Source organism: Melospiza georgiana, chromosome 17, assembly GCF_028018845.1.
Source record: "Melospiza georgiana isolate bMelGeo1 chromosome 17, bMelGeo1.pri, whole genome shotgun sequence".
Taxonomy (NCBI): domain Eukaryota; kingdom Metazoa; phylum Chordata; class Aves; order Passeriformes; family Passerellidae; genus Melospiza; species Melospiza georgiana.
Genome location: NC_080446.1, coordinates 9,490,872 through 9,511,626, shown reverse-complemented (window position 1 = coordinate 9,511,626; position 20,755 = coordinate 9,490,872). Strand labels below are relative to the sequence as shown.

The 20,755-nt window shown below is 42.1% G+C and overlaps 1 protein-coding gene across 1 annotated transcript in view; it reads left to right on the top strand.

The window, feature by feature from the left end:
* The window catches only part of TOP1 (DNA topoisomerase I), a 65,469-nt gene that overhangs the window by 19,672 nt on the left and 25,042 nt on the right, over window positions 1-20,755 (top strand). The window contains exons 3-5 of the mRNA XM_058036280.1: window positions 9,136-9,238; window positions 18,805-18,931; window positions 19,469-19,527. Coding sequence (XP_057892263.1) covers window positions 9,136-9,238; window positions 18,805-18,931; window positions 19,469-19,527 — 289 coding nt within the window. The remainder of the gene's footprint in view (window positions 1-9,135; window positions 9,239-18,804; window positions 18,932-19,468; window positions 19,528-20,755) is intronic.

Sequence of the window (20,755 nt, the reverse complement as noted above, 5' to 3'; positions counted from 1 at the left end):
CTCACTGGCACTGGTCATTCCCTGAAGTTTTAATTTGCTGTTCTGTTTTATTCTGCTTTGTTAGTGGAAACATACTAATGGGTTTCAGTCTCTGACTCTTATATATACAATTACAGGAGAATGTTTTACATCTTGGGAATCCCTGGAAACACATGTTTCTGTTCACATGGAACTTTTTTGGTTTTGAATGCAAATAATGGATTGAAACTTCATTGTTGCCTCTCGGTCGGGAGCCCTTTGGCATGTGTAAGAAGCAGCTATTAATTTAGCCTTTCTGTACTGATCAAACATGTATTTTCATGCTTTATAAGGCTTCCTTGGACTTGTTCTTTGTGTACTGTTGTCTACTGCAATTTTACTGCAGTGATTTTATGCATTTGTTACTACAACTAAGATCTGCTGTGGAACAGGCACATCTGAACGTGCCACCTCTTTGGGAAGAGGCCATGTAAAAGGTGCTGACAAGTCATTAAACTTGCTGCTTCTGCCTACACCAGTAGTTGTTTTGTTGCAGGATGCCTGTAGTGTAGCAGTTTCTTAAGGTCAGCATCCCTGTATGCCACACAGCTATCTCAATTACTTAAGCATTAATTACCCACAGAGTATTAGCTATTTCCCCAGCAGGTGAAAAAGTGAGGTGCACAAAAAATAAGCAATTAATCCAGTGTGGCTGAAAAATAATTTCAAGAAGGGATCAAAACATGTGCACTAAGAGTGTCTGTCCTCTTTCTGAAGAGGCTCTTAAAACACATCTTGCTTTGCCTCCTGAGCCTCTGCAGTCTGGGTGAGATTGATGAAATGCCAGCAGTGACATTTGCTTCAGGTTAACTTCATCTTCCAGAGGCTTCAGTCACACAAGGTAGGAGTGATCAGTCAGGTTTTTTTCTGGCATCCTTAACATCTCCCTGATCAGCTTTTAATGTTTGGGGTATGGACAAGTTACACACCAGCCTGTCCTGTCCTGTGGCCACCACGTGCTGTCCCTGTCAGCAAGGCTGGCATGTTGTTTTACCTCTCTTCCTTGGATTAAAGTTGTCCTGAGCTTTCAGGGGAGCAAAAGGTGCATTGATTTCGTTTTGCAAACTTCATGTTTGAAACAAACTATGTGATAATCTTGTGATAATCTTGCTTGCATACTAAAACTGGAGCTTAGGGGAACATCTTGAGAAGTTGGTGGAGCTGTTCTAAAGGACTGAGATTGGCTGGACACAATTCTCTGTATTCTCCTGTGAAGAGTCATCACCAAGTCATTCAGTTGGGTTCTTCTTTTCCCTCTATTCAGAAGCAAGGAGTACTGCCTTCAAATGACAAGGTTAATGAAGAATGCAGTGTCTAAGGGGTCTGTCTTGTTCTCAAGCCAAGTTTCCCAGACCAGTCCTTTTAAGGAAAAAGACATAATATCTGTCTGGCCCTGGAGTATCTTTTGCCTCAAGTAACTGCTGAAGTGTGGAGAGGGGTTGTGAGATCATTGGTTTTACTGTGTTTCTATCAAAAGTATTCAGCTTTCAAGCTTTGGCAGAATTGGGTACAATGTGGTGTGGTCAGTTCTGGCTTAGCTCAAAACAGGTTTTGTCTCAGAGTAAATATAGTCTGGGAAATGAATAGACTCAAATCTATTCAGTTGTGCTATATTCCTTCATGTGAGGCCTTAGAAAAAGGAAGAATGCTCTCTGGAGGAGTTTTACTTTTTGTAATAAAGTTCCTGCCCTAGAAAGGAAAAACTGTTGGGTTGTTCTGCTGTACTTCTCCAGGCTCCCTTTTTGAGTTTTCATAACTTCATTCTCACATTTTTTCTAAGATTGGAAAATGAATGACTGCAGTAAAGAGCTGCATTGTGTATTCCACTTGTGCTTAGTCACAGTTAGTTTAGCTATTTTGCAGTAAATACACTATACTATAAAACTCAGATTTTGTCTGGTTTATGGAGAGAAACAGTGCAGTGTTAAATTGCCAGCATCCCTCAACTGCTGCACCTGACCCAGTGAGGCACCTGAAGTGAAATAAGCTTGTGATAGCACAGTAACTTATTTCATTTAAATTTGATTTCAATGAGGGTTTTAAGGATTTATATTTCTGTAGCAGTGTAGATTGTGGAGGTATCTTTATAAACACTGGTAAAAGATTTTATGTCAAGTTGCTTTTGGAATGGGTGTCTTTGCCATTAAGTATGGTGTTACGAAATGAGGAAGCAGAAGCCAGTCAGTCTTGCTTCATTATCATTGTAGTTTCTTTCCTTTTTTGACTGAAAACCCAGATCCTACTTCTGCTATTGAATTTCAGGCTTAGGTTATGGGAGACTCAAGTGGTGGTTTCACTGTTTCAGTCACTCTCATTTCAGTATTCCAAATGTTTTGCAGTGAGTTATTGCAGAAATAAAGCAGCACAGCAAACAGACCTGCAATACTTTCTCAGGGTAAATGTTTTATGTGGATTCTGCAGTTGTGTAAATAGGGCCAGTAAGTGACATATCCAGTTTCACTTGGGAAGTTTATTTTAGATTATAGTTTTCTACTCCAGGTATCATCCATAATACCATCATCTCTCTGAACAATGCCTTCTGGGTATGATTTTCTGCTCTTGACACGTGTAGCTGTGTAGAGAGGTTTTCCAGTTTCTGTATCTTTCATATGTGCACTTTGGTTTCCTTTGTCTGCCTTGCTTTATTGGCAAAGGTGTTGTCACCCATACCTAGCTGCAGTTCTGTTTTCTCTCTTCTCTCTTTCCTGGGCTACAGCAGTGTCAATCCATTTAAATAAATTCCAGAAGTGCTATTTAATTGATTACTGGAACACCATGACCATAATGTGACTTCCTCTAACTGTAACACAAATATTTTAGAAAAGTTTAGACCTCTTCCAGATTATTCGGGTGGGATTATTGTATGTGAGTTTTAAATTTTTAAATCCAAACACATAAAGTCAGAGATTACTTGTCCAGAGTTAAAACCTGTTCAAGAGTGATGGTCCCTGTGCCTCAGACCATGCCATGTTTGCCTTATGGTGGTTTTTCTGAGCCACACAAGGCTTGCAAATAGGATTTTTTAATTCTGCCCCATCTTTGCTTTCTCAGGCAAGATTTATAAATTGACCAGCACCTCAGAGAGTGACCTTTACACGTGGGATTGCATTGCCTGTTTAGGTAATGTACTATAACCCTGTCACTATCTGTGTTAAAGATCTTGGATAATGACTGAATGTTACACTCTCTGCTGCCTGGTATCTGTGTATTGTAAAAGTTAGTGCAACACTAGACCATTCTGGTCAGATGCCAAGGGCAAAAGTATGTGTTCTGTGCCAGGAATATGAATAATATTTTAGACACCTTGGACTACATTCATACGTTTGGGCACTCATAACCCTCCCTGGCATCATTTCATAAATTTAACTGCAATAATTTTAATAGTAGTCCTTATATACAAAATGCAAGAGATTAAAACTTTAAAAGTAATATGAATTGACAAAATAAATGGGAAAAAAATCCCTTGAAAGAAAGAAGTCTTTTTCTGCTAATCTGCATTTCAGTATGAATGCTTAAAAGGAGAGCCTGTGGGGGAGGGAGAAAAGCAGTAAAATTCTTTCATTTAGGCAATAATAAAGAGACTTTAAGCTTTGCTTACTATTGCATCACAAGCAGTGAGAGGAATTCAGGCTAACCTGTAAAGAGGCTGCAGTGGAGTACATGGCCTTACATGAGGGTGGTGTTTCAGCTGAGAAGGGACTGACCATTTCTCCAGTGACAGGAAGTTTTTGAACTTGACCAGCTTTTGAACCTAATCCAGTGTTAGAGTTACCTCACTTTCTGCTGCATAATTTAGCAGTGGAACTGGAGAAGTCTTTTTTAAGGCTCTCTTCTCCTTTCCAGAGAGGCTGAAAAGACCCTGCTGGTTTCATCTCTGCCAAACCAGAGGGTTTCTTGCTCATGCTTCAAGTTGAGCACAAGAGAGAGCCCTGTTCTCATACACAGCAGTGATCCTGAAAGCCTTGAGAGCTCATTTGCTTCTCCTGTTACACACAACTAGCACTGAGGAATTGGATTTAACTCAGGGCAGAAATTTCAGCCACTCATCTGAAGCAGAAGTGTTACTGGAATGACAAGAAGTTAAAAATGTTGGTAACAAGATGGATTTTTCATGCTGTGTCCTCAGATTTTGAGCACAGATTGCAATTCCAAGAATCCAGACAGCTTAAATCACTTTTCTGGACATCAGCGTAGAGAAGTATTGAGATGATACATAAACTCAAGCATACTCAACATTAGAAGTATTTCTAGTAAGAGGAAAAGAAACTGGGATGTTTCTGGAAACAGCAGGAAAATACAAAAAGTCCTTGTCCACAGAATCTAGTAAGACATTTTAAAGAACAAAGAAACCTCTCTGTAAGCACATTAATGAGCTATTCAAATTGTGCTCACAAAAACTTAGAAGAAGGTGAAGGGAAAGACAGCAAATCTGAAAGGCTAATATTTATCTGGAAAAGCTACTGTTGACCAGAAATTGAGGTTACCAGGTGTTAATTTGCTGGCTACCTCACTTAATTGGGGAAAAATTAGAAGGAACCAGATTGTGCTCAGATCTTTTTTTCAGTTCTTTAAAAAAAAATTCTAGTGCAAAATGATGGAAGGGAAATTAAAGTGGGGGGTGGGAGTGGGATAAAATAGCATCTGTAGCATCCTGTATCATGTGCCAACACTATTCTCTTGACAGCTGTACAGATTGGGCATACAGGAGCTTACACCCTTCTCTGATTTCAGTATTTTATTAGTAAAGTTGCTGTCAAAATTGCAATATTAATGTAGGAATTAGCCCGACTTCCCTTGATTGTGGCATGTAAGTATTTTGGAAGGTGTGCAGAGACAGGTGTTCAGAAGTAGTTTTGTGGCAAATGAATTTGGCTTGTAAATTAAAACATCACAGTCCCACATAATTGTTTTGTCACCAGACTAATTAAGCCAAGGGTTGTGCTTGTTGTGAAAGGGGACCGCTCACCTCTGCCATCTGTTGGGACTCTTCCTCTCCAGGTGACAACTGCCTGCTGGAAGAGCCTTTCTTTGCCTTCATCCCTGTTCTTGCCTTGCTGCAGTTGGAGATGCCTGACCTTTTAGAGCTGTGTTCCTGGATAAAGAGTAAAACTTCCCTGTTGCAGGCAGACACATATACAAGTATTGCAAATAGGGTTATGACTCAGCCTTTCCCCGGGGACTCAGCGCTGGAGCGAAGGCGGAGCAGGGAACAACACGGAGCCACAGACCAAAAGTGCTTAGACTTTGCCATCCTTAAACCAACGTCCTTGTAATCTAACAGAGTTAAAAGATGAATCAACCCTGCAAAAATGCAGAGCTGCTCGTGATTTGTTGGAGGTGCAGGGGAATGGCAGGAATAGTACAGGGACTGCGGTAATCTTTTGGAGACATACCAGGCTCAGCATTAACAGACAGAGATCCAGTGCCAGAGACATCAAGCTTTCTAGAACAGAAGAGATGCCAAAAGCTCTGTTTGGGTTAGAGGATACTGAAGGGAAAGCCTCAGGGGTAATGGATGCTTGCCCAGTGAGCATAACCCCTGTCCCCGCTGTAACCTTGTGCTGAAGAGAGACTTTGCATTTTCAGAAATAGTTAAATGCCACATAAGCTTTTGGAGGTTTAAACTTTGCTCACAGTAGATGGTGGATTTTGCTAATGGTCTTGGAGAAGGAATAGTATTTATCTCCTTGTTTAGTGTTAGAGGGATCAGACATACTTACTGGAAGACATATAAGGCAGGAAGCAAGTCTGAATGTGTGATAATGTCAGAGCTCTTTCCGTAGCTGATGTGAGGCTGGACTTAGTCAACTACTAATCAGCTGCAAGCTGGGAGAGAGTTACTGGAGGCTGGAAGATTCTTCTAGGAATCAATATGCTAAATATATCAAGGAAGATGCATTACAGACAGGAACACTTCCCGTTGATTGCCTGTGTGCTGATGAGCCTTGGAGTGAGGTGGCCCCGTTCCCAGCTCAGTCATCTGTTGCCTGTGTAGTTCAGGCAGAGGTGATGCTGCCCTGGCTCCTGGCAAGTGGGTACACAAATGAGAGGGAAATGGCTTAAATTTGTTTCATGTCAGCCATCAAATAACCATTGGCATGGACCCCTAGATAAAGCCAGTCTGGAACAAAGCATTTTTGTGTAGAACGCCAAAAAAAAAAAAGGAATCCTGTGCTTTTTTAATGACCCAGTCTCCTGAACTTCATCCAGCTCCACCCTCAACAAAAAAAAGACCAAGAGCTTTAATGCCTTCTGAGGACACACATACGTCAGTTCAAGACAATTGAATAAACTCTTTGAAGTCTTCATTCTTAACCTACCTCATGGCATCGTGTCAGAAAGCAGTACCATGGAGTTTGAATACTAGGCAAATATTCCAGAATAATTTAATCCTTAGGTGATATGCCTGGGAGGTAGGCCTCCATGGGAGTACCACATCTAAAGTTGTTCATTGTGAGAGACACCAGGCAGTTCTGCCTTGACAGCTTTGTGCTTTTGGTTTGAGACCATGCACTGGACCCACTGTTCCCCAGCCACTGTGGCCTTTGGGCCAGAATAGCTCCATGGAAGACCTTCATGTTGGCAGTCCTTTGGTAGACAGCAAAGAAAAGCTGTCTGGCAACAAATCCTAGCAAGCAGAGCTAGTTTAACTGGTCAAGCTTTTTTTTTTCCCCTGCAGTACCAGGCTTTAATTGTCTGAAAATACCAAATCATTGTAAGCAGAGCCAAGGGTTGAGGAAACAGATACCCAGCTCCAGCAGTTCTAGGGTATATCCCTGGAACTGCTTTCTAAAGGTAAATAATAATTTCAGCTGTAAAGCCCAAGTCAGCTGCAAGGAAATCTGGTGATCAAGACAAACTGTTCTGTTATCTGCTTTTCTTGGTGACAAGTCATTGTGTGGCTGTGAGTTCTGAAGAGAATAGCACTGAGCACAGTCACACACGTTTTCCATTGATTGGCTGATAGGAAAAATTGATTGTGTGTGTGCTATACTGTGACTGTACATAGCTCTGTGTACAGCAGCACGCTGCTTTCTCTCGCAATTTACCTATTCATCAAGTGTAAATAGCTGCTGTTTGCTGCAGCCTGGGCTGTGGGAATCAGTGAGTAAACCCTCTGTGGAATAAACCCCAGGCAGTTTGCAAACAGCCAGAGCTTCCAGCTCCTGGCTGAACTGAGGAACCGCAAGTGTGAAACGCACTGCGAAAACATTTTTGCCAGGGAAATGTGTGTTGTCCTGGTGGGAAGAAGGGCTCAGAGAAATTGCTTCTCTGCAGTTCAGAGTGTGTGGGTGTCTGGTCCCCACACAGTTTGCTAGAGATGCCTGCAGACTCTGCCTGCTGAGAAAGAGATTTTGCTCTTTAGGTACTCGAAAACTCTTGGGTGTTTTATGCTGTAACACCAAATGTTCCACATAACCTGCCATGTGTATATCAAAATATGGAAAACTTAATCCCTGCAATTTAAACATGTGCACTGTGTACACCAGAGCACTGGGAAACATTGCTGAGTTCAGGGGGATGGAGGAAAGGTGCTGAGGGCAAGCTGGAGGCTCTTGAATGTCAGTATTCCTGTGTTGGTTTATGTTGACTTTCTGCAGGTGTCTGAAAGCAAACACTGAAGTTACAGAAAACAATAGGTTAAAATCATGTTCTGTGGGTATATTTCTTCTAAATCCATTTGAATGTTTTGAGGTTTTAAGAGCTGGTGTCAGTTAAGGAGAAAAAATGAATTTGTGGCAAAAGAATTGGAGTCAGGAGGATGAGGCTTGTTCCTGGCTCTGCAGTGCATTTCCCATGTGACTCTGAAAGTCACAAAATCCTTTTGTTGCAGTTTCCTATTCTTAGTGCAGGGATAGGAGGCTTTTTAGAGGCATGGTAGCATCTTTACAATTAATAAGGCATTAATACCTATATCCAAGATCTCTGGAAATTCTAGTATTCTCTGGTATCTGAAAAACAATTGCCAAAGTCAGCACAGATTTTAGGTTTTTTGAAAAGCCTGTTTAATTTTGGTTACTTTGAGTAGCATGTTCAAAACAAAACCTGGGAGGGAGTCTTTGGATATTGCATATATTCCTCCCATTATACTGATCTTCACTGCAAATGACCTTTTGAGGTGGTTTTGAGGTGCTACTTCAGTCTCATCTCCTTTTTAATTTACTTGTAAAAAATGCTTGTAAATGAATTTATTTGCAATTCAACTGTGTTGCTCTTTCTCTCTGCTGAATTCATTTCCTTGGTGCTTTAAAGGACTTCATTGTACAGCACAGTTGTCACTGAGGATGGGAAGTGTCACTCAGAGTAGAAGCTGATAGCAATAAAATTACTGTGTTCCTGTAGATTCACTTGAGTGCCAACTCCCATTTCTGACCTGTCACATAATTGGGACCTGCCCTGACCCGTGTAGGTGGGTGACCACCAACACAGGTTGTTACAGCTGTCAGGTTGCATTTTCTTGGTGGGGCTGTTACTGGAGGGAGGTAAATGTGTCCTGCAGTAGAGAAGCAGGAGGAGAGAATTCTTGCTCCTTTTCACCCTTTCTTTTCATTTTCTGCCATTACTCCCCATTTTCCTTGCTTTCTGCCTGTCATGTTCTATACTGTTGGGGATAAGAATAAAATGGTTTTCATTCACAGCAGGGAGAAGGGAAGGATGCTTTGTCAAGATTCAATACTTGTGGAAGTAGAAGTATTAAATTTTGGGATTCAACAGGCCTGACACCTCAGCTTTGTGCTTTGTTCCTATATCCTTTCTGTGTATTGAGCATGAATACTTGGAGGCATAGGAAGCCAGGCTGCCCATCTGCCAAATAAGGTTGAACTTGCTATATCAAGAAGTACCTAGTTAATGGAAGGGTTGCATTTCTTCAGGGTCTATAAAGCATTTAAAGGTCTTTGAACTAAAGACCATGTAAATGCAGCTGTTGCCAAGATGAATTAACTTGTGCTGCAGGAACAATGAATCCATTGAGGATTCATTGAAACCAAGATTTTTGTTACAAATTTTGAATCACAGAAATAGTAGAATGCGGTGGGGAAAAATACAGATGTTCACGAGGGAGGTGTGGAGTTTTCTCCCAATTTAATTTCTTTTGTTTTGCCTCTCTGCTTACAGATTCTCACAAACACAAAGACAAACACAAAGACCGAGAACACCGGCACAAAGAGCACAAGAAGGACAAGGAAAAAGACCGGGAAAAGTCCAAGCACAGTAATAGGTGAGGAAAAAGTGGATGAAGTTTTCGTAGGCTAAAACACCATTGAATGTGCAGTCTTACAAGAACTACTCTGATAATAAATGAATATGGAATTGCTACATTTTGAGTGTGGTTTTACAAGTGTAGGTGCTTTAAGCCTGATTCTTGTCATTGCCTGCATTTCCATGTGGGTGGCTGAAGCTGTGTATCTTGCAAATGTGAGCTGATACTAATGTATAAAAGATTATTGTAGGTTAGAGTTGTTGAAGGTGTAGAACACTACCTCAGCCTCCCCTTCATGCAGATTGGTGGGTTTTGTTCATAATCTTTTGTGTGTGGTTCCAGTTGTTTGTCAGAAATGTGGAGTTCTCTTCATGCTGGTATAAACCCCTACTGCTTTAGCATAGTGAGACCCCCATGTGGCTGCTAAGCCTTCTCCTAATTAGAAGTGTCTGGAAAGATGGTTCCCCAGAATGATGGTGGTGTCCTTACCTACCACCACAGTGGCTGAATGTCCCAGCTGGTTGAGGCAGCACTGGGAAACTGCTGGGTTAGTTGGATCCCAAAGGATTGTGTGCTGTTTTGTCCAATGTGATTTATGCACTACACTGCCACTGGATGGGGAAGGTGTTTGATGCCAGTCGTGTGCCAGGTTACCCACACTGATGTCATGGCCTGTAGCTCTTGAGCTGCTGAATTCCTTAGGGTCCACTTGCTCCCTGGGCTGTGAGCTGCAGGAGCCAGGATGTGGAGGTCTGTGTGATGTTTTGGTGTGGTGGAGCACAGGGCAAGTAGGTGGTCACAGCTAGGATGTTACTCAGGGAAATTTTCCTTGTTGTAAGTCCTGACACACAAGTGTCACGGAGCCTAAATTGCCACTAAAACTTGGAAAAATGAGTCCCTGGAAGGAAAGTGTCTGGTGTGACACTTGATGAATGACAGATAGTGTTTATGCTGTGGGCAAGTGAGTGTACTAAGTAATTGCTGTGCAACTGTGATAGCACTGTCTGAAAAGGAACAAAAAAGTTTGTGTTAACAATGATCTCTATTAAAAAGAAGCATGAAAAGGAGGGAGTCTGTGCAGAGAAGTGGGTTTGTTTTATTGGGCACACACTTGATTTGAATTTTCTGTGATCTTATGAAAAGCTACACAAGCCTACTGTTCCATAATGTGTCTTTGATGGGGAAAAACCCCTAGGCCAAATAACTTGCATTTGCTGGCTCTCACAACAAGGATGAAATGCTTTGGACATGTTCTTTGCCTTTGTTCACACATCTATATTGCCTTGATTTCTAGTTTTCATTTTCCTGATTATCATGCACCCTAAAACTGACTGCCTCACATGTCCAAATGTTCATTGCTTTGCTTGAAAAACCATTCTCCTGAAATCCTAGCAGAGCACATTCTTTTGTGAGGAGTAATGTAAGCACTGTCTTTAAATTCCCAAATTCATTAATGCTTTGACTTCGTTTGTGTAGGAGTTGGAAATGGTCAGCATGTTTTTAACTGGAAAAACTAATTATGGCTCATAACTTGTAACTGACTTTGCAAACAATAAATACCAAAACAGTGGAAAGAAGGTAGAATGGCTGTGATGTTTTGAGGTGTAGCTCAGGAGGTGACATGTAATCATGCCTTATCTTGAAGTACTTCCTTCCTCCCCACCATGTTGTCTTGAAATCCCTCTGGGAAAGGTATCATGTTTTCTAGGCACTGTGCCTAATGCTCCCAGTTGTTTTCATGTCTCTGCTAAGTGTTTGTGTGTCCTGTGAGCACAATATCTGCTGCATCCTGGGGTCACAAAACAAGGTCCCTCCTGTGGGTGGCATGGCTGAGTGGATGCATGTGCAGGGGGTTTGCACAAGGCATTTTTGGGGAGAGATTTTACAATAATGCTTTGCCCCCTCAGGTTCCTTCACTCTCCCAGACTGAGTGCACACTGCCTTTCTAAGCTGCCACCTTAAAAATCAATGTATTATAGTGCTGAGTCTTGAGATTTGGTTTTGGAGGTGGTTCTCTGGGAAGTTAACATACCTGTGATCCTGTTGAGATCACTCCTCTAGGAGTGCTCCAGAATCTTCATTATTCCATTCATACTCAGTCATGTACAGGCTGCTTGCTGTGTTAAAACAGCAGACTTGTAACAGAACTTCATAGAAATAATTGGAATTTAAATATTTCTTCCCTAAATGCTTTGATTCAGCTGTCACCCGTGCAATTCTGTAAATGTAAGTTGCTGTGAGAATAAGATTTTAGGTGACCATTGTTTGAAGGATAAAAAACCTGCCTGTTTGTACTGAAGTTTCTCCTTTGATAATGAGAAACAAGAGAAAAAGAGCCATGAATCTAGTAGAAATTAGAGAAAAATTCTCCAGGACACAAGAACAGGGTGAGTGGATTTCAATGGTTTTTACCTGTATGAAGAATTTTTAAAGCACTTGATAAAAGGCTGTAAATTAATCCTTTGGAAAAGTTTATCTTAGATTTATCAAATTGCATGTAAATCTTCACAAAATCCATTCTGTATTTCAGAAAAGCTGCTGTGTTAGTGCAAAAGCTGTGCTGTATCTTTGGTAGCTCTCAAAAGAGGCTTTAGCAGAAATGGAAGCCATTGTTTTCTGGGAGACTTGGATTGGTACCTCAGTGACATTTTATCTGTGTGTGTGAAGAGCCCCTGACTGCATTCTGAGAAGCACAGTGCACACTGGGCACAGTGAAGAGCAGTGTGTGGTTGTGCTTGAAGCAGATCATTTTTGTGTCTGTCTGTAATAGTTTGACAGTTTCATTTCCTGTCCTGTACTTAAAAAAGGTTTTTAAAATAAAACCTGCATCAAGAAGACAGAACAACTCCAATGCAGGAGAATAAATGTTTCCTGTATCCAGACTTTGAAGGATCTAAACTGCCAAGATAAGTCTCTGAAATACCTAAAATAGACAATTTTGATTTCATATGACAGAAGTGTGTGGAATGGTATGTAGAACTTCTTAATTTTGGTTCTTGCTTTCTTCCTCTCCCACTCACAAGATGACACTGCTGTGTCTTAACCACTCATTTACAGCTGTAGTAAACTGAGAGAGAACATTTGTGTGCCTCAGACTTCCCCACCACCCCTCAAAGAAACAAAATGCAAAGCCCACTGAAGAACAGTCTGTATCAAGAAATAAATCCACATCACTATCCAACAAAATGTGGTTTTTTGCTCATTTTCTCAGCCCCGTACTTCCTGGTCTCCAAACAAAAATCTAATACACATCCATTAAATATAAATGTCAGTGGTTATAAAAATAAAATGAAACAAATCCCATGTGGCACTAGGTTTCTGATCTGTGGGAGTTGAGTGTTTCAGACAAGTAGACCACATAAAATAATGGAATAACAGGTCCTTTGAAGCCAAGCCTTGTTAGAGAGCGGGTTGGAAGTGTTGGCAGTAACAGGTGTGCCTGTGCCAGCTGTCCTGGGCTCTCTGCAGGGCGAGTGGGCTGCCAGGAGCCTGAGGAGGGCAGGGCTGTGACAGGGGAGGGGAGCAGAGAGGCTGCTCTGCAGCGCTGAGCCCTGCTGTCAGCCTGACAAGCACCGCAGCCGCAGGAAGAAAATCTTCTGTCACATTGCATATTTCCTCCATTTACTAAATCTCTTGTGATCACAGCTTGGGATGAACCAAAGCTTGGAACACAGAAGGGATTCACAGACCTGATCTTCACTGGAATCTTCTAATTTTGTGCTTTTGCTAGGAAAAACACAGATTCTGGGCATTTGCTAGCCATGGATGAAGATAAATTTCAGTTCCGATTCCTTGCACACCTCCTCTGGTTTATTATGAGATCCTGATCTGCTTTGGTGGTGTGTGTTGGGGGCAGGAAGAGGCAGGGATATCTGATGTAGGGGTAAAGGCAATTTGAAAAAAAAGACTTCACACGTGCTGTTTACTAGCATGGGTTGGTTTGTTTTTTGTACTCCATTTTAGTGCACAGTTCACCTTGAGCAGTTTTCTAATGTGACACTGCCTTCCAGTAGTGAAAATTTTTTGCTTTTTATTTAGTAGTCTACTTAATTCTCACATGTCTATGGAAAGCATGTGCTAAGCATGATCCTCATTTCAACGTGTGAATATCATTCTCATTCCTAAATTTTTTATCAGCTGTTGATTAGTCCAGCTTTTTATCTTGTTCCTCTTGCTGAAGGCTTGATCTGTTATCTGTGAAAAGACCGCTGGGAGGAATGGTTTCAGGTTATTTTATTTCATTGCCAGAAACCCAGCAAAACCTTTGGGGCTCACGTGTTTATTCCCTGTAATTCCATATGATAACCCTCTAACAGCATAATATCCTGCAAGCCAGCTGAAATCCTGTCCTTCCCTGGGGTGCTGTTGCTTTGGAAGTGCTCCCTGCACCGGCAGCTCTCCCTCGGTGTGCATTAGCCTGGCTGTGATCACAGCTTTCCATTAATACTGAATTGCGTCAAACGAGGCACGGGCTGTGTCACCTGTGCCCTGTCCCCACCGAGGTTTTGGGCTGCACTGAAATCACAACTCCCTGGTATTTTACACTTCAGTTGTGCTGCAGCAGCTCCCGAGCAGGCACAGCTCCGATGGCAAGCGGCGCTGGCACTCGCTGCTAGCAGATTCCCTGTCACGAGCTAATTACAGCAGAGAGAGGAAATAAGAGACACTTTAGATAAAGCATCCTTCCCAGCTTGTGGTTTTGAAGCTGGAATGGAAAGGGCCTGGGAAGGGATTATTAACGTACATAAATGGCACCTGAAGAACGCAGTGTTAAATTACTGCAAAGCTGTTGCAGTTTGAAGGAGGAAGCTGTGATCTGCACATCTGCTGTTCTTTGGAAACACTTTCCACTTGTGACTTTCCCATGTGATCTCAGCCTGAGCAGCTGCTGCCAGGTGCCTGGGCTCCCTTCCTCTCCCTCTCCTCTCTCCTGCAGGCATGCTCATTGGGAAATAGATCCATGCTTACAAGGGAAATGGCTTCTTCTGATGCATGTTCTGCTTCATGTGCTTCAGCCTGAGCTTCTCACAGGCTTTGGCTGTCCTTGTTTACACTAAAACTGTAAATGGAAGACAGTAAGCAAGCTGGCACAAAGGATGGAGTGCTGCAGGAGACATGTGTGCTCACCTGGCCTTTGTCTGAGCTAAGCCGGTAGTATCATGATACACCTGTAGATGATGTAATCCCTTGTGTTAATGTAATCTCCTGCTGCACTTGGTTACCTTAAAAAAACACTAACACTGCAGGTTTGTCAGCATTAAACACCTTCAGGAGGTATAACTCTGAGTTCTGGTGCAGTGATGCAACTGCAGTGGTTTTGGTGAGAAGGAAGCCCTTACTTTGTCAGCAGGGCTGGGTATGAGCAATTGTTGTGATCCACTTGTCCTGTTTTCAGGCTAGCTTCCCCTGGAGCTTCCCTCTATCTTAGGGGGGTTTTGCTGTCCTACTTCCATGACTCCAAGCTGGCTTGTTGGCAGAGATGTATGTGCAGGAAAGGTAACAAAGGATTCACAGAGCTCTGAACAATGAATTCAAGATAAAATTAGCAGTGTGCATGTGATCTTGAGACCATTTTGCTTGGTTTCTTTAAAGAAAAGTGATTTTTTTTCTTCAGTTTTGAATTGACCAGGAAGATAGGCTTCTGATCTTTAAATTGTTCCCAGTCCCTCCTAATAATAGCTTTAGGATTGTCTGAAATAGCTTTCTGATAGAAGGCTGAAACTCCATCTTCAGGGTAAGGATGGCATCCTGTTGCCTTCTCTTTTCTTTTGAGATTAGTGTGGTGGTTAAATTGTGTCCCCTGTAGGCTCACATGTGTATCTGAGCCAAGTGAGAGACCAAAGCAGCTCAGCTTGACTGCAGTTAATATGCGAGCAACTTGCTTTGCTTTGGGAGAAAAAAGAAGTTCCTTTTCTAAGGATTGTTGCTTGAGGCCTTTGTTATCAACTCATTTCCAAGGGAGGTTTTCTGGGAGATGGAGATTTCGATTTCTCCAAGAGAAGAAGGGCACAAGCCTTCCTTGATGCACATGTCAGAAGTTCTGTGCTGAGCTGTAGAAGAGCTGTGGCCCAGTGTCTGGAAATAGGGCTGGCAAGCAGGCTACTACAAATAATGGAAAGAAATGTATGCTTTTAACATTGGAGTGAAAAGTGCAGGATATCAGATTTTTATCTAGGGAATTCCTCCCAGTCACCAGGAGCAGCAGCAAGCAGGACCTCGGGGCTGTGCCACCAGTGCTGATCTTTGGAAAATGAAGCTGCAGAGTGAAACTGGAGACAGAGTTTCCTTAGGTTATCTGAGCCCACATTGCTTGGCTGAGAAATTTACTGCTCATTGCAGAGCAAAGGGGAAGGATAGTCTTATGATAAAAAAATTAAATTAAGACAGCAACTAAGACTGAGTCAGGAAGCCAGACTTCTTGATTCTGGCTCTAATGCTGAAAAATCTGAGAAACTACACTGAAAAATTGAGATTAGATTGCATGACAGCTTTTCAATGCTGGCCACTTAGTGTCTTTCAAGAGGGATGTCATTTGAGCTTCTACTTGAACAGACCTAAGTTTTTAGAGGTTTTAGCACTTTTTTTTAATTCCAGCTGTAGTGTGTAAGCATTCAGCACACACAAATATTGTCTCTGCCTCTCTAGACCAATGGGATTTTGTTTCTGTTTCAGTCTTAGCTTTTCTGGTCTAGTTTGTCATCCATTAGTTTGCTTTTAGTCATGCTTTGTGTACATCCCAGGGCTCTTCCAGTCATGTACTGAAAGCAAGTGCTTTTGGCTGGTAGTGAGATTGAGTATGGTGCTTTGGAAAACCAAATTGTTTCTCTTTTTTGGTCTTTTGTGGGTTTTTTTTTTGCTATTCCAAACTCCCAAGCAACAGCCACTGACATGAACTTTAGTTGGTGCACTAACTCCAGTGGCTGCAGTGTGTACCACGATTAACAATCCAAATTAATGTCTGAGTAAAACATGCTATTTCAGGTAGGACTTAAATATCAAATAAGAACAAGAAAGAGTCAGAAAATAGACACAAGTAGACTTGAAAAGAACAAGAGGGGTCTGAGCCTTGTGTGTGTTCATTATGATTTTTTTTTTGTACGTTTGAATTGTAGAATCACAAAATGGTTTGGGTTAAGACTCATCTCATTCCATGCTCTGCCATAAGCAGGGACACCTTCCACCAGATGAGGTGGAAGGTCCAAGCCCTGTCCAACCTGGCCTTGAATACAGGGTGGGTCATCCACAACTTGGATTGATATAGGAAGGTTGAATATTGCTTACTGATAATGAATGTTGTTGTTGTTGTTATTATGAGTATTGGTTTAAATATATGCAGGTTGAGATACCTCTTAAATTATCAACCTTAAATCTGCAGCAAATGTGGTACCTGGTATACAGATACCAGTGCAAAGTACCAGGTCAGAATTTCCAGATCTTCTTGAATTTAAAAATTATTAGTAATGTGTGGGGAGCAAAGGAAAATTAAATAGGTGTCTTGAGCTTGGAATGCTGATGAATAAACAGGGTACAGAAGCTGGGATGAGAGATCAGAGCAGCAGCAGCAGGCATGTTGTGGATTTCCAGGATCCAGTGTCAGGATGTTCCGTGTCTGTACCCTCATGGCCTGAGCACACTGTACATAACATGATCTGCTCTGGGTAAGAATAGTCTGCAGTTGTTGAGTCTGCTCACAGGCAACATGTGGTGCTGTGTGTCTAACTGCAAGCATTTCTAGAGTGCCTGTTGCCTTTTGATGTTCAGATAGGCCTTCACTGCTTTGTGTGAAGAGGTTGCTTAGAGAGTTAAAATGAAACTGGTGTCTCTTGCTGCTGATCTCTTGGTGTCACACAGCATGTGAATATAGTGATTTCCTTCAGAGATGGATTTTCATGCTTCAGCTGCTTGAGCTTGGATGGCTGGTGTGTGTTTATTCAGTTTATTCAATGTATATTTATTGGAGTGTTATTATTCAAGCTACTCTGGGCTTGAATTATTTAGACCTTTGGCTGGTTAACATGCATTTGTCCGTGCTGGTGTCTGCAGTTGTAAGCTGGGTGTGGGTTGGTGTATTTGTGACTGTGATTGCCTTGCTCCTAATCACACACTGACTGTGGGAGCTGGTTAATGTGCTGCTTGCTCTCTGTAGACATCAACCTTTTTGCAGTCTGTTTCTGTGATAGAAAGAAATCTCAAGCTGCAATTTTTAAAAATCATGCTCTTGCCCAGCATTCCCAGCTTGTTTTTCAGGGCTGTGTTCACCCAGATTGGTTTGGGCTTGCACCTGAGTGTTGAAATAACTGAAGTAAGGGAAGTGCCTTTTTCTAGTAAAGCTTTGTAGTGCATTTTGTAATCCTGAGGAGAAGCACAGTGTGTCCCAGAGAACAGCAGTGATGGGAGTCAAGTGCTGAGGAGGGAGGGTGTGAGCAGCCAGGATGAGAAAGGCAGCTTGGTTCGTGCCTGTCCATGCTGATTTACACCATGCCTTTGACTTGCTAAAGCCCTGGGTGACCTCAGGGAGTCCACACAACCTTATAAGTGTGTATTGAAGGCCTGTAGAATTGCCAGGCTTGTTGCTTGGCTTCCACACCACTGCTGCTAATCCTTGTGGCCAGTTCTTGATGTTTCTATTCTGAGTCTCCTGAGAGTATTGCCTCACTTTTGGCTTCAAGGTTTGTCATTCCAGGAGAAACCTCATTTTCATTTGAAAACAGCTATGTGTCTTTCTAGCTGATAAGAAAAACTTGAAAATGTGATACAGATTTATCCTGATGTTTCAAAAATCAGAAGTCGGTAGAAAGAAAAGAATAAAGGTTGATTTTCTTCTCCTTGTATGCATTTTCTCCTGTGTTCTGGATAAAGATTCTATGTATTTAAACTCTCAATACTGCTATTCATAACACCAGAGTAGTTACAGACCAGAGTCTCACTTGGAAACACCTTTGTTGGGTTCTTGCCCCACACGATGGGGCTGTTCCAGCAGAGCTGGGCTGGCTGTGGCAGCATCACCAGCTCCAGCTGAGGACTGCAGCATTATTCCTGCCTTTTCTGTTTGACTTTGCATAAACACAAGGACATCACATATCCTGTTTGCTCTGGTTTTCCCATCTGTTTGGGAATAATAGAGATCAGCGCTTTTCTCTTTAAGTTCCAGAGATGAGAGCTGCTACAATGACAAACTGTTGTCTGAGCAAAAGCTGACACGGGCATTGACGGGGCTGGCAGCTCTGTTCCAGTGACCTTTTATGTGGGCTAGGAAAAAGAGGAAAAGCAGAGACAGTAGGAATTCATCCTAAAGTGTTGAGCTTTAAGTGTAGCAGCTGTGGATTTCCTCAGCAGTCCAGGCTGATGGGTTTCCTGAGGTGGAGGCTTGGCAAGTGGGATTTTGTGGTATCCCTCCTGTTCTTCTTCCTCCCTAGGAGAACGGGTCATGCCTGACAGGAGACTGTGGTGGATCTTCCTGTTAAGGTGATCCCTTGTTTTTTAGGGTTTGTAATCATCAAAACCTGTGATTCTTTACCACTGGAAATTGTATTAGTCAAATCTCCTTGTGTTCTCCTCTGCAAACACACTCTCTTGTCTTGCAGTGAGCACAAAGATTCCTCGGAAAAGAAACACAAAGACAAGGAGAAAACCAAACACAAAGATGGCAGCTCAGAGAAACACAAAGACAAACACAAAGATAAAGACAAGGAGAAGAGAAAGGAAGAGAAGGTGGGTGTCTCCTGTGGGAGAGACAAGAGGATGGTTCTGGCTTATAATACTGAATAGAACAAACTCAGTGGGTTAGATGTAGCTTGTACATCTGAGTTTTTATCAACTTGGAGAGAATTATCCCAATGCTAACCCAGACACTATTTTTCTGGAGTGGTAGTTATGAACTCATGAGGGCTTTATCTGCAGGTATGTGAATAGAAACAGTTCCACTGTGGAGCTATGTCCACTGGCTTCACATTTTCTCCCATTACATTTCACTTTACCAAGCTTGGGTTCAGAGACAAGGGAGAAAAATCAGTGATCTCACATTCAGTCCATGCAACAACAAACTATATACTTAATTCCAATTTGCTGAGGAAATTGAATGCCAAAAAGTACTGAATTGACTAAGACTTGCAGAAAATATTGCCTCTCTGTCATGTAGGTCACTAAAGACTACGGGGGACAGAGATAGTCACAGTTCCTTCTGCAAATTAATACTCTGGGTTTTATGTTGGAAAATGCTAATCAGCTCCTACTTTTTATGTTTTTCAGATGAAGTCATCTTCTGGTGACATAAAAATAAAGAAGGAAAAGGAAAATGGTTTCTCCAGGTAAGAAATCAGGTCTACAATGTGGAAAAAACTGGAGTTTGACTTTTCATAGGTGCTCAGTGTTTGAATCCTCTCACTTGGTCTTGAGAAAAAATTGGGGCACTCTTAAGCCCTTCAGAAGAGATGTTCTTCTCAATTATGAGAATGGGCAGATGTGCTTACCCAGTAACTGGAGATGGGAGCTGGAATACCTGGTGTCTGCCTGCTCATGCTGGGTTTGTCTGAGTATTCAGAAGCTGGATTCTGCTGAGGACAGACTGAACTGTGGGAACACTGGTAGCTGGATTTGAAAGAGCCTCTGTTGTAAAACTGGAACTTGAACCCTGCAGTCTGCTGGAGACAGGACCCAGCAAAGCCAGTCCAGATTCTCTCTGTGTGTCTCTCCTGTGCTGTGACTGCAGAGAAGCCTTTGCACAGGAGTGACAAGTGACATGTAAAATTAAAGTACCTTAGGAAATGCATAGAGGTCCTACTCTAGAACTAAATGCCTGCTTATAATAGAACCTCCTGGACTTGAGTGTTGTATCAGTCATTGCTAAGTAGTCTTATTAAAAACCTGAAGTGAGCAATTGATAGAAGAGTGCTTTTTCCTAATAGTTAATCAAGATCTCTTGTGACTTGTTTACAGTCCAGCCATTGGTTATTTTTAATGTGATAAATCGAGTCCACTGATTCACTGAAGGTGTGTGGTATGGTGGATGCATGCGTCCATATCTGTTAGTCAAGAACAGCACTTGGTTCATGAATTCTTTCAGTTTGTGAGCCCACTTAAAAATCAAAAGAAACAAAATCTTTCCAGTCTCACCACATTCTGTGGATACAGAGAAGATGGGAGAAGGCACCTACCTGTCCCATGCCTTTTAGGTATTGTTTGTTTGTTTTGAGTTTGCCCTTTTGACATGAGTTATTCCCTCTGTTTCATTTCCCTGCCCTTATTTAAAATGCAGAGGAAGGAGTGAGGCTTGGCGCAGGGCAGAGGCGCCATCTCCAGGCCCTTTGGGGAATACTCTGGCAGTGGAAGCAGTGACATTCAGGTGTTCCATGGTGGAGCAGACAGCTCCTAACTTAACTCTCTCTGGCCTCTGCTGTTCAGCAGAATGGCATGATGTGCTAATCTCACCAGGGCTGATGGATGCTCTCATATCAATATAACTGAATCCTCCTTAGCTCCAAGAGCATCTTTTCATGTGTTTGAGAAAAGGCTGGAGGAGCCATTGCATTTGTGCCT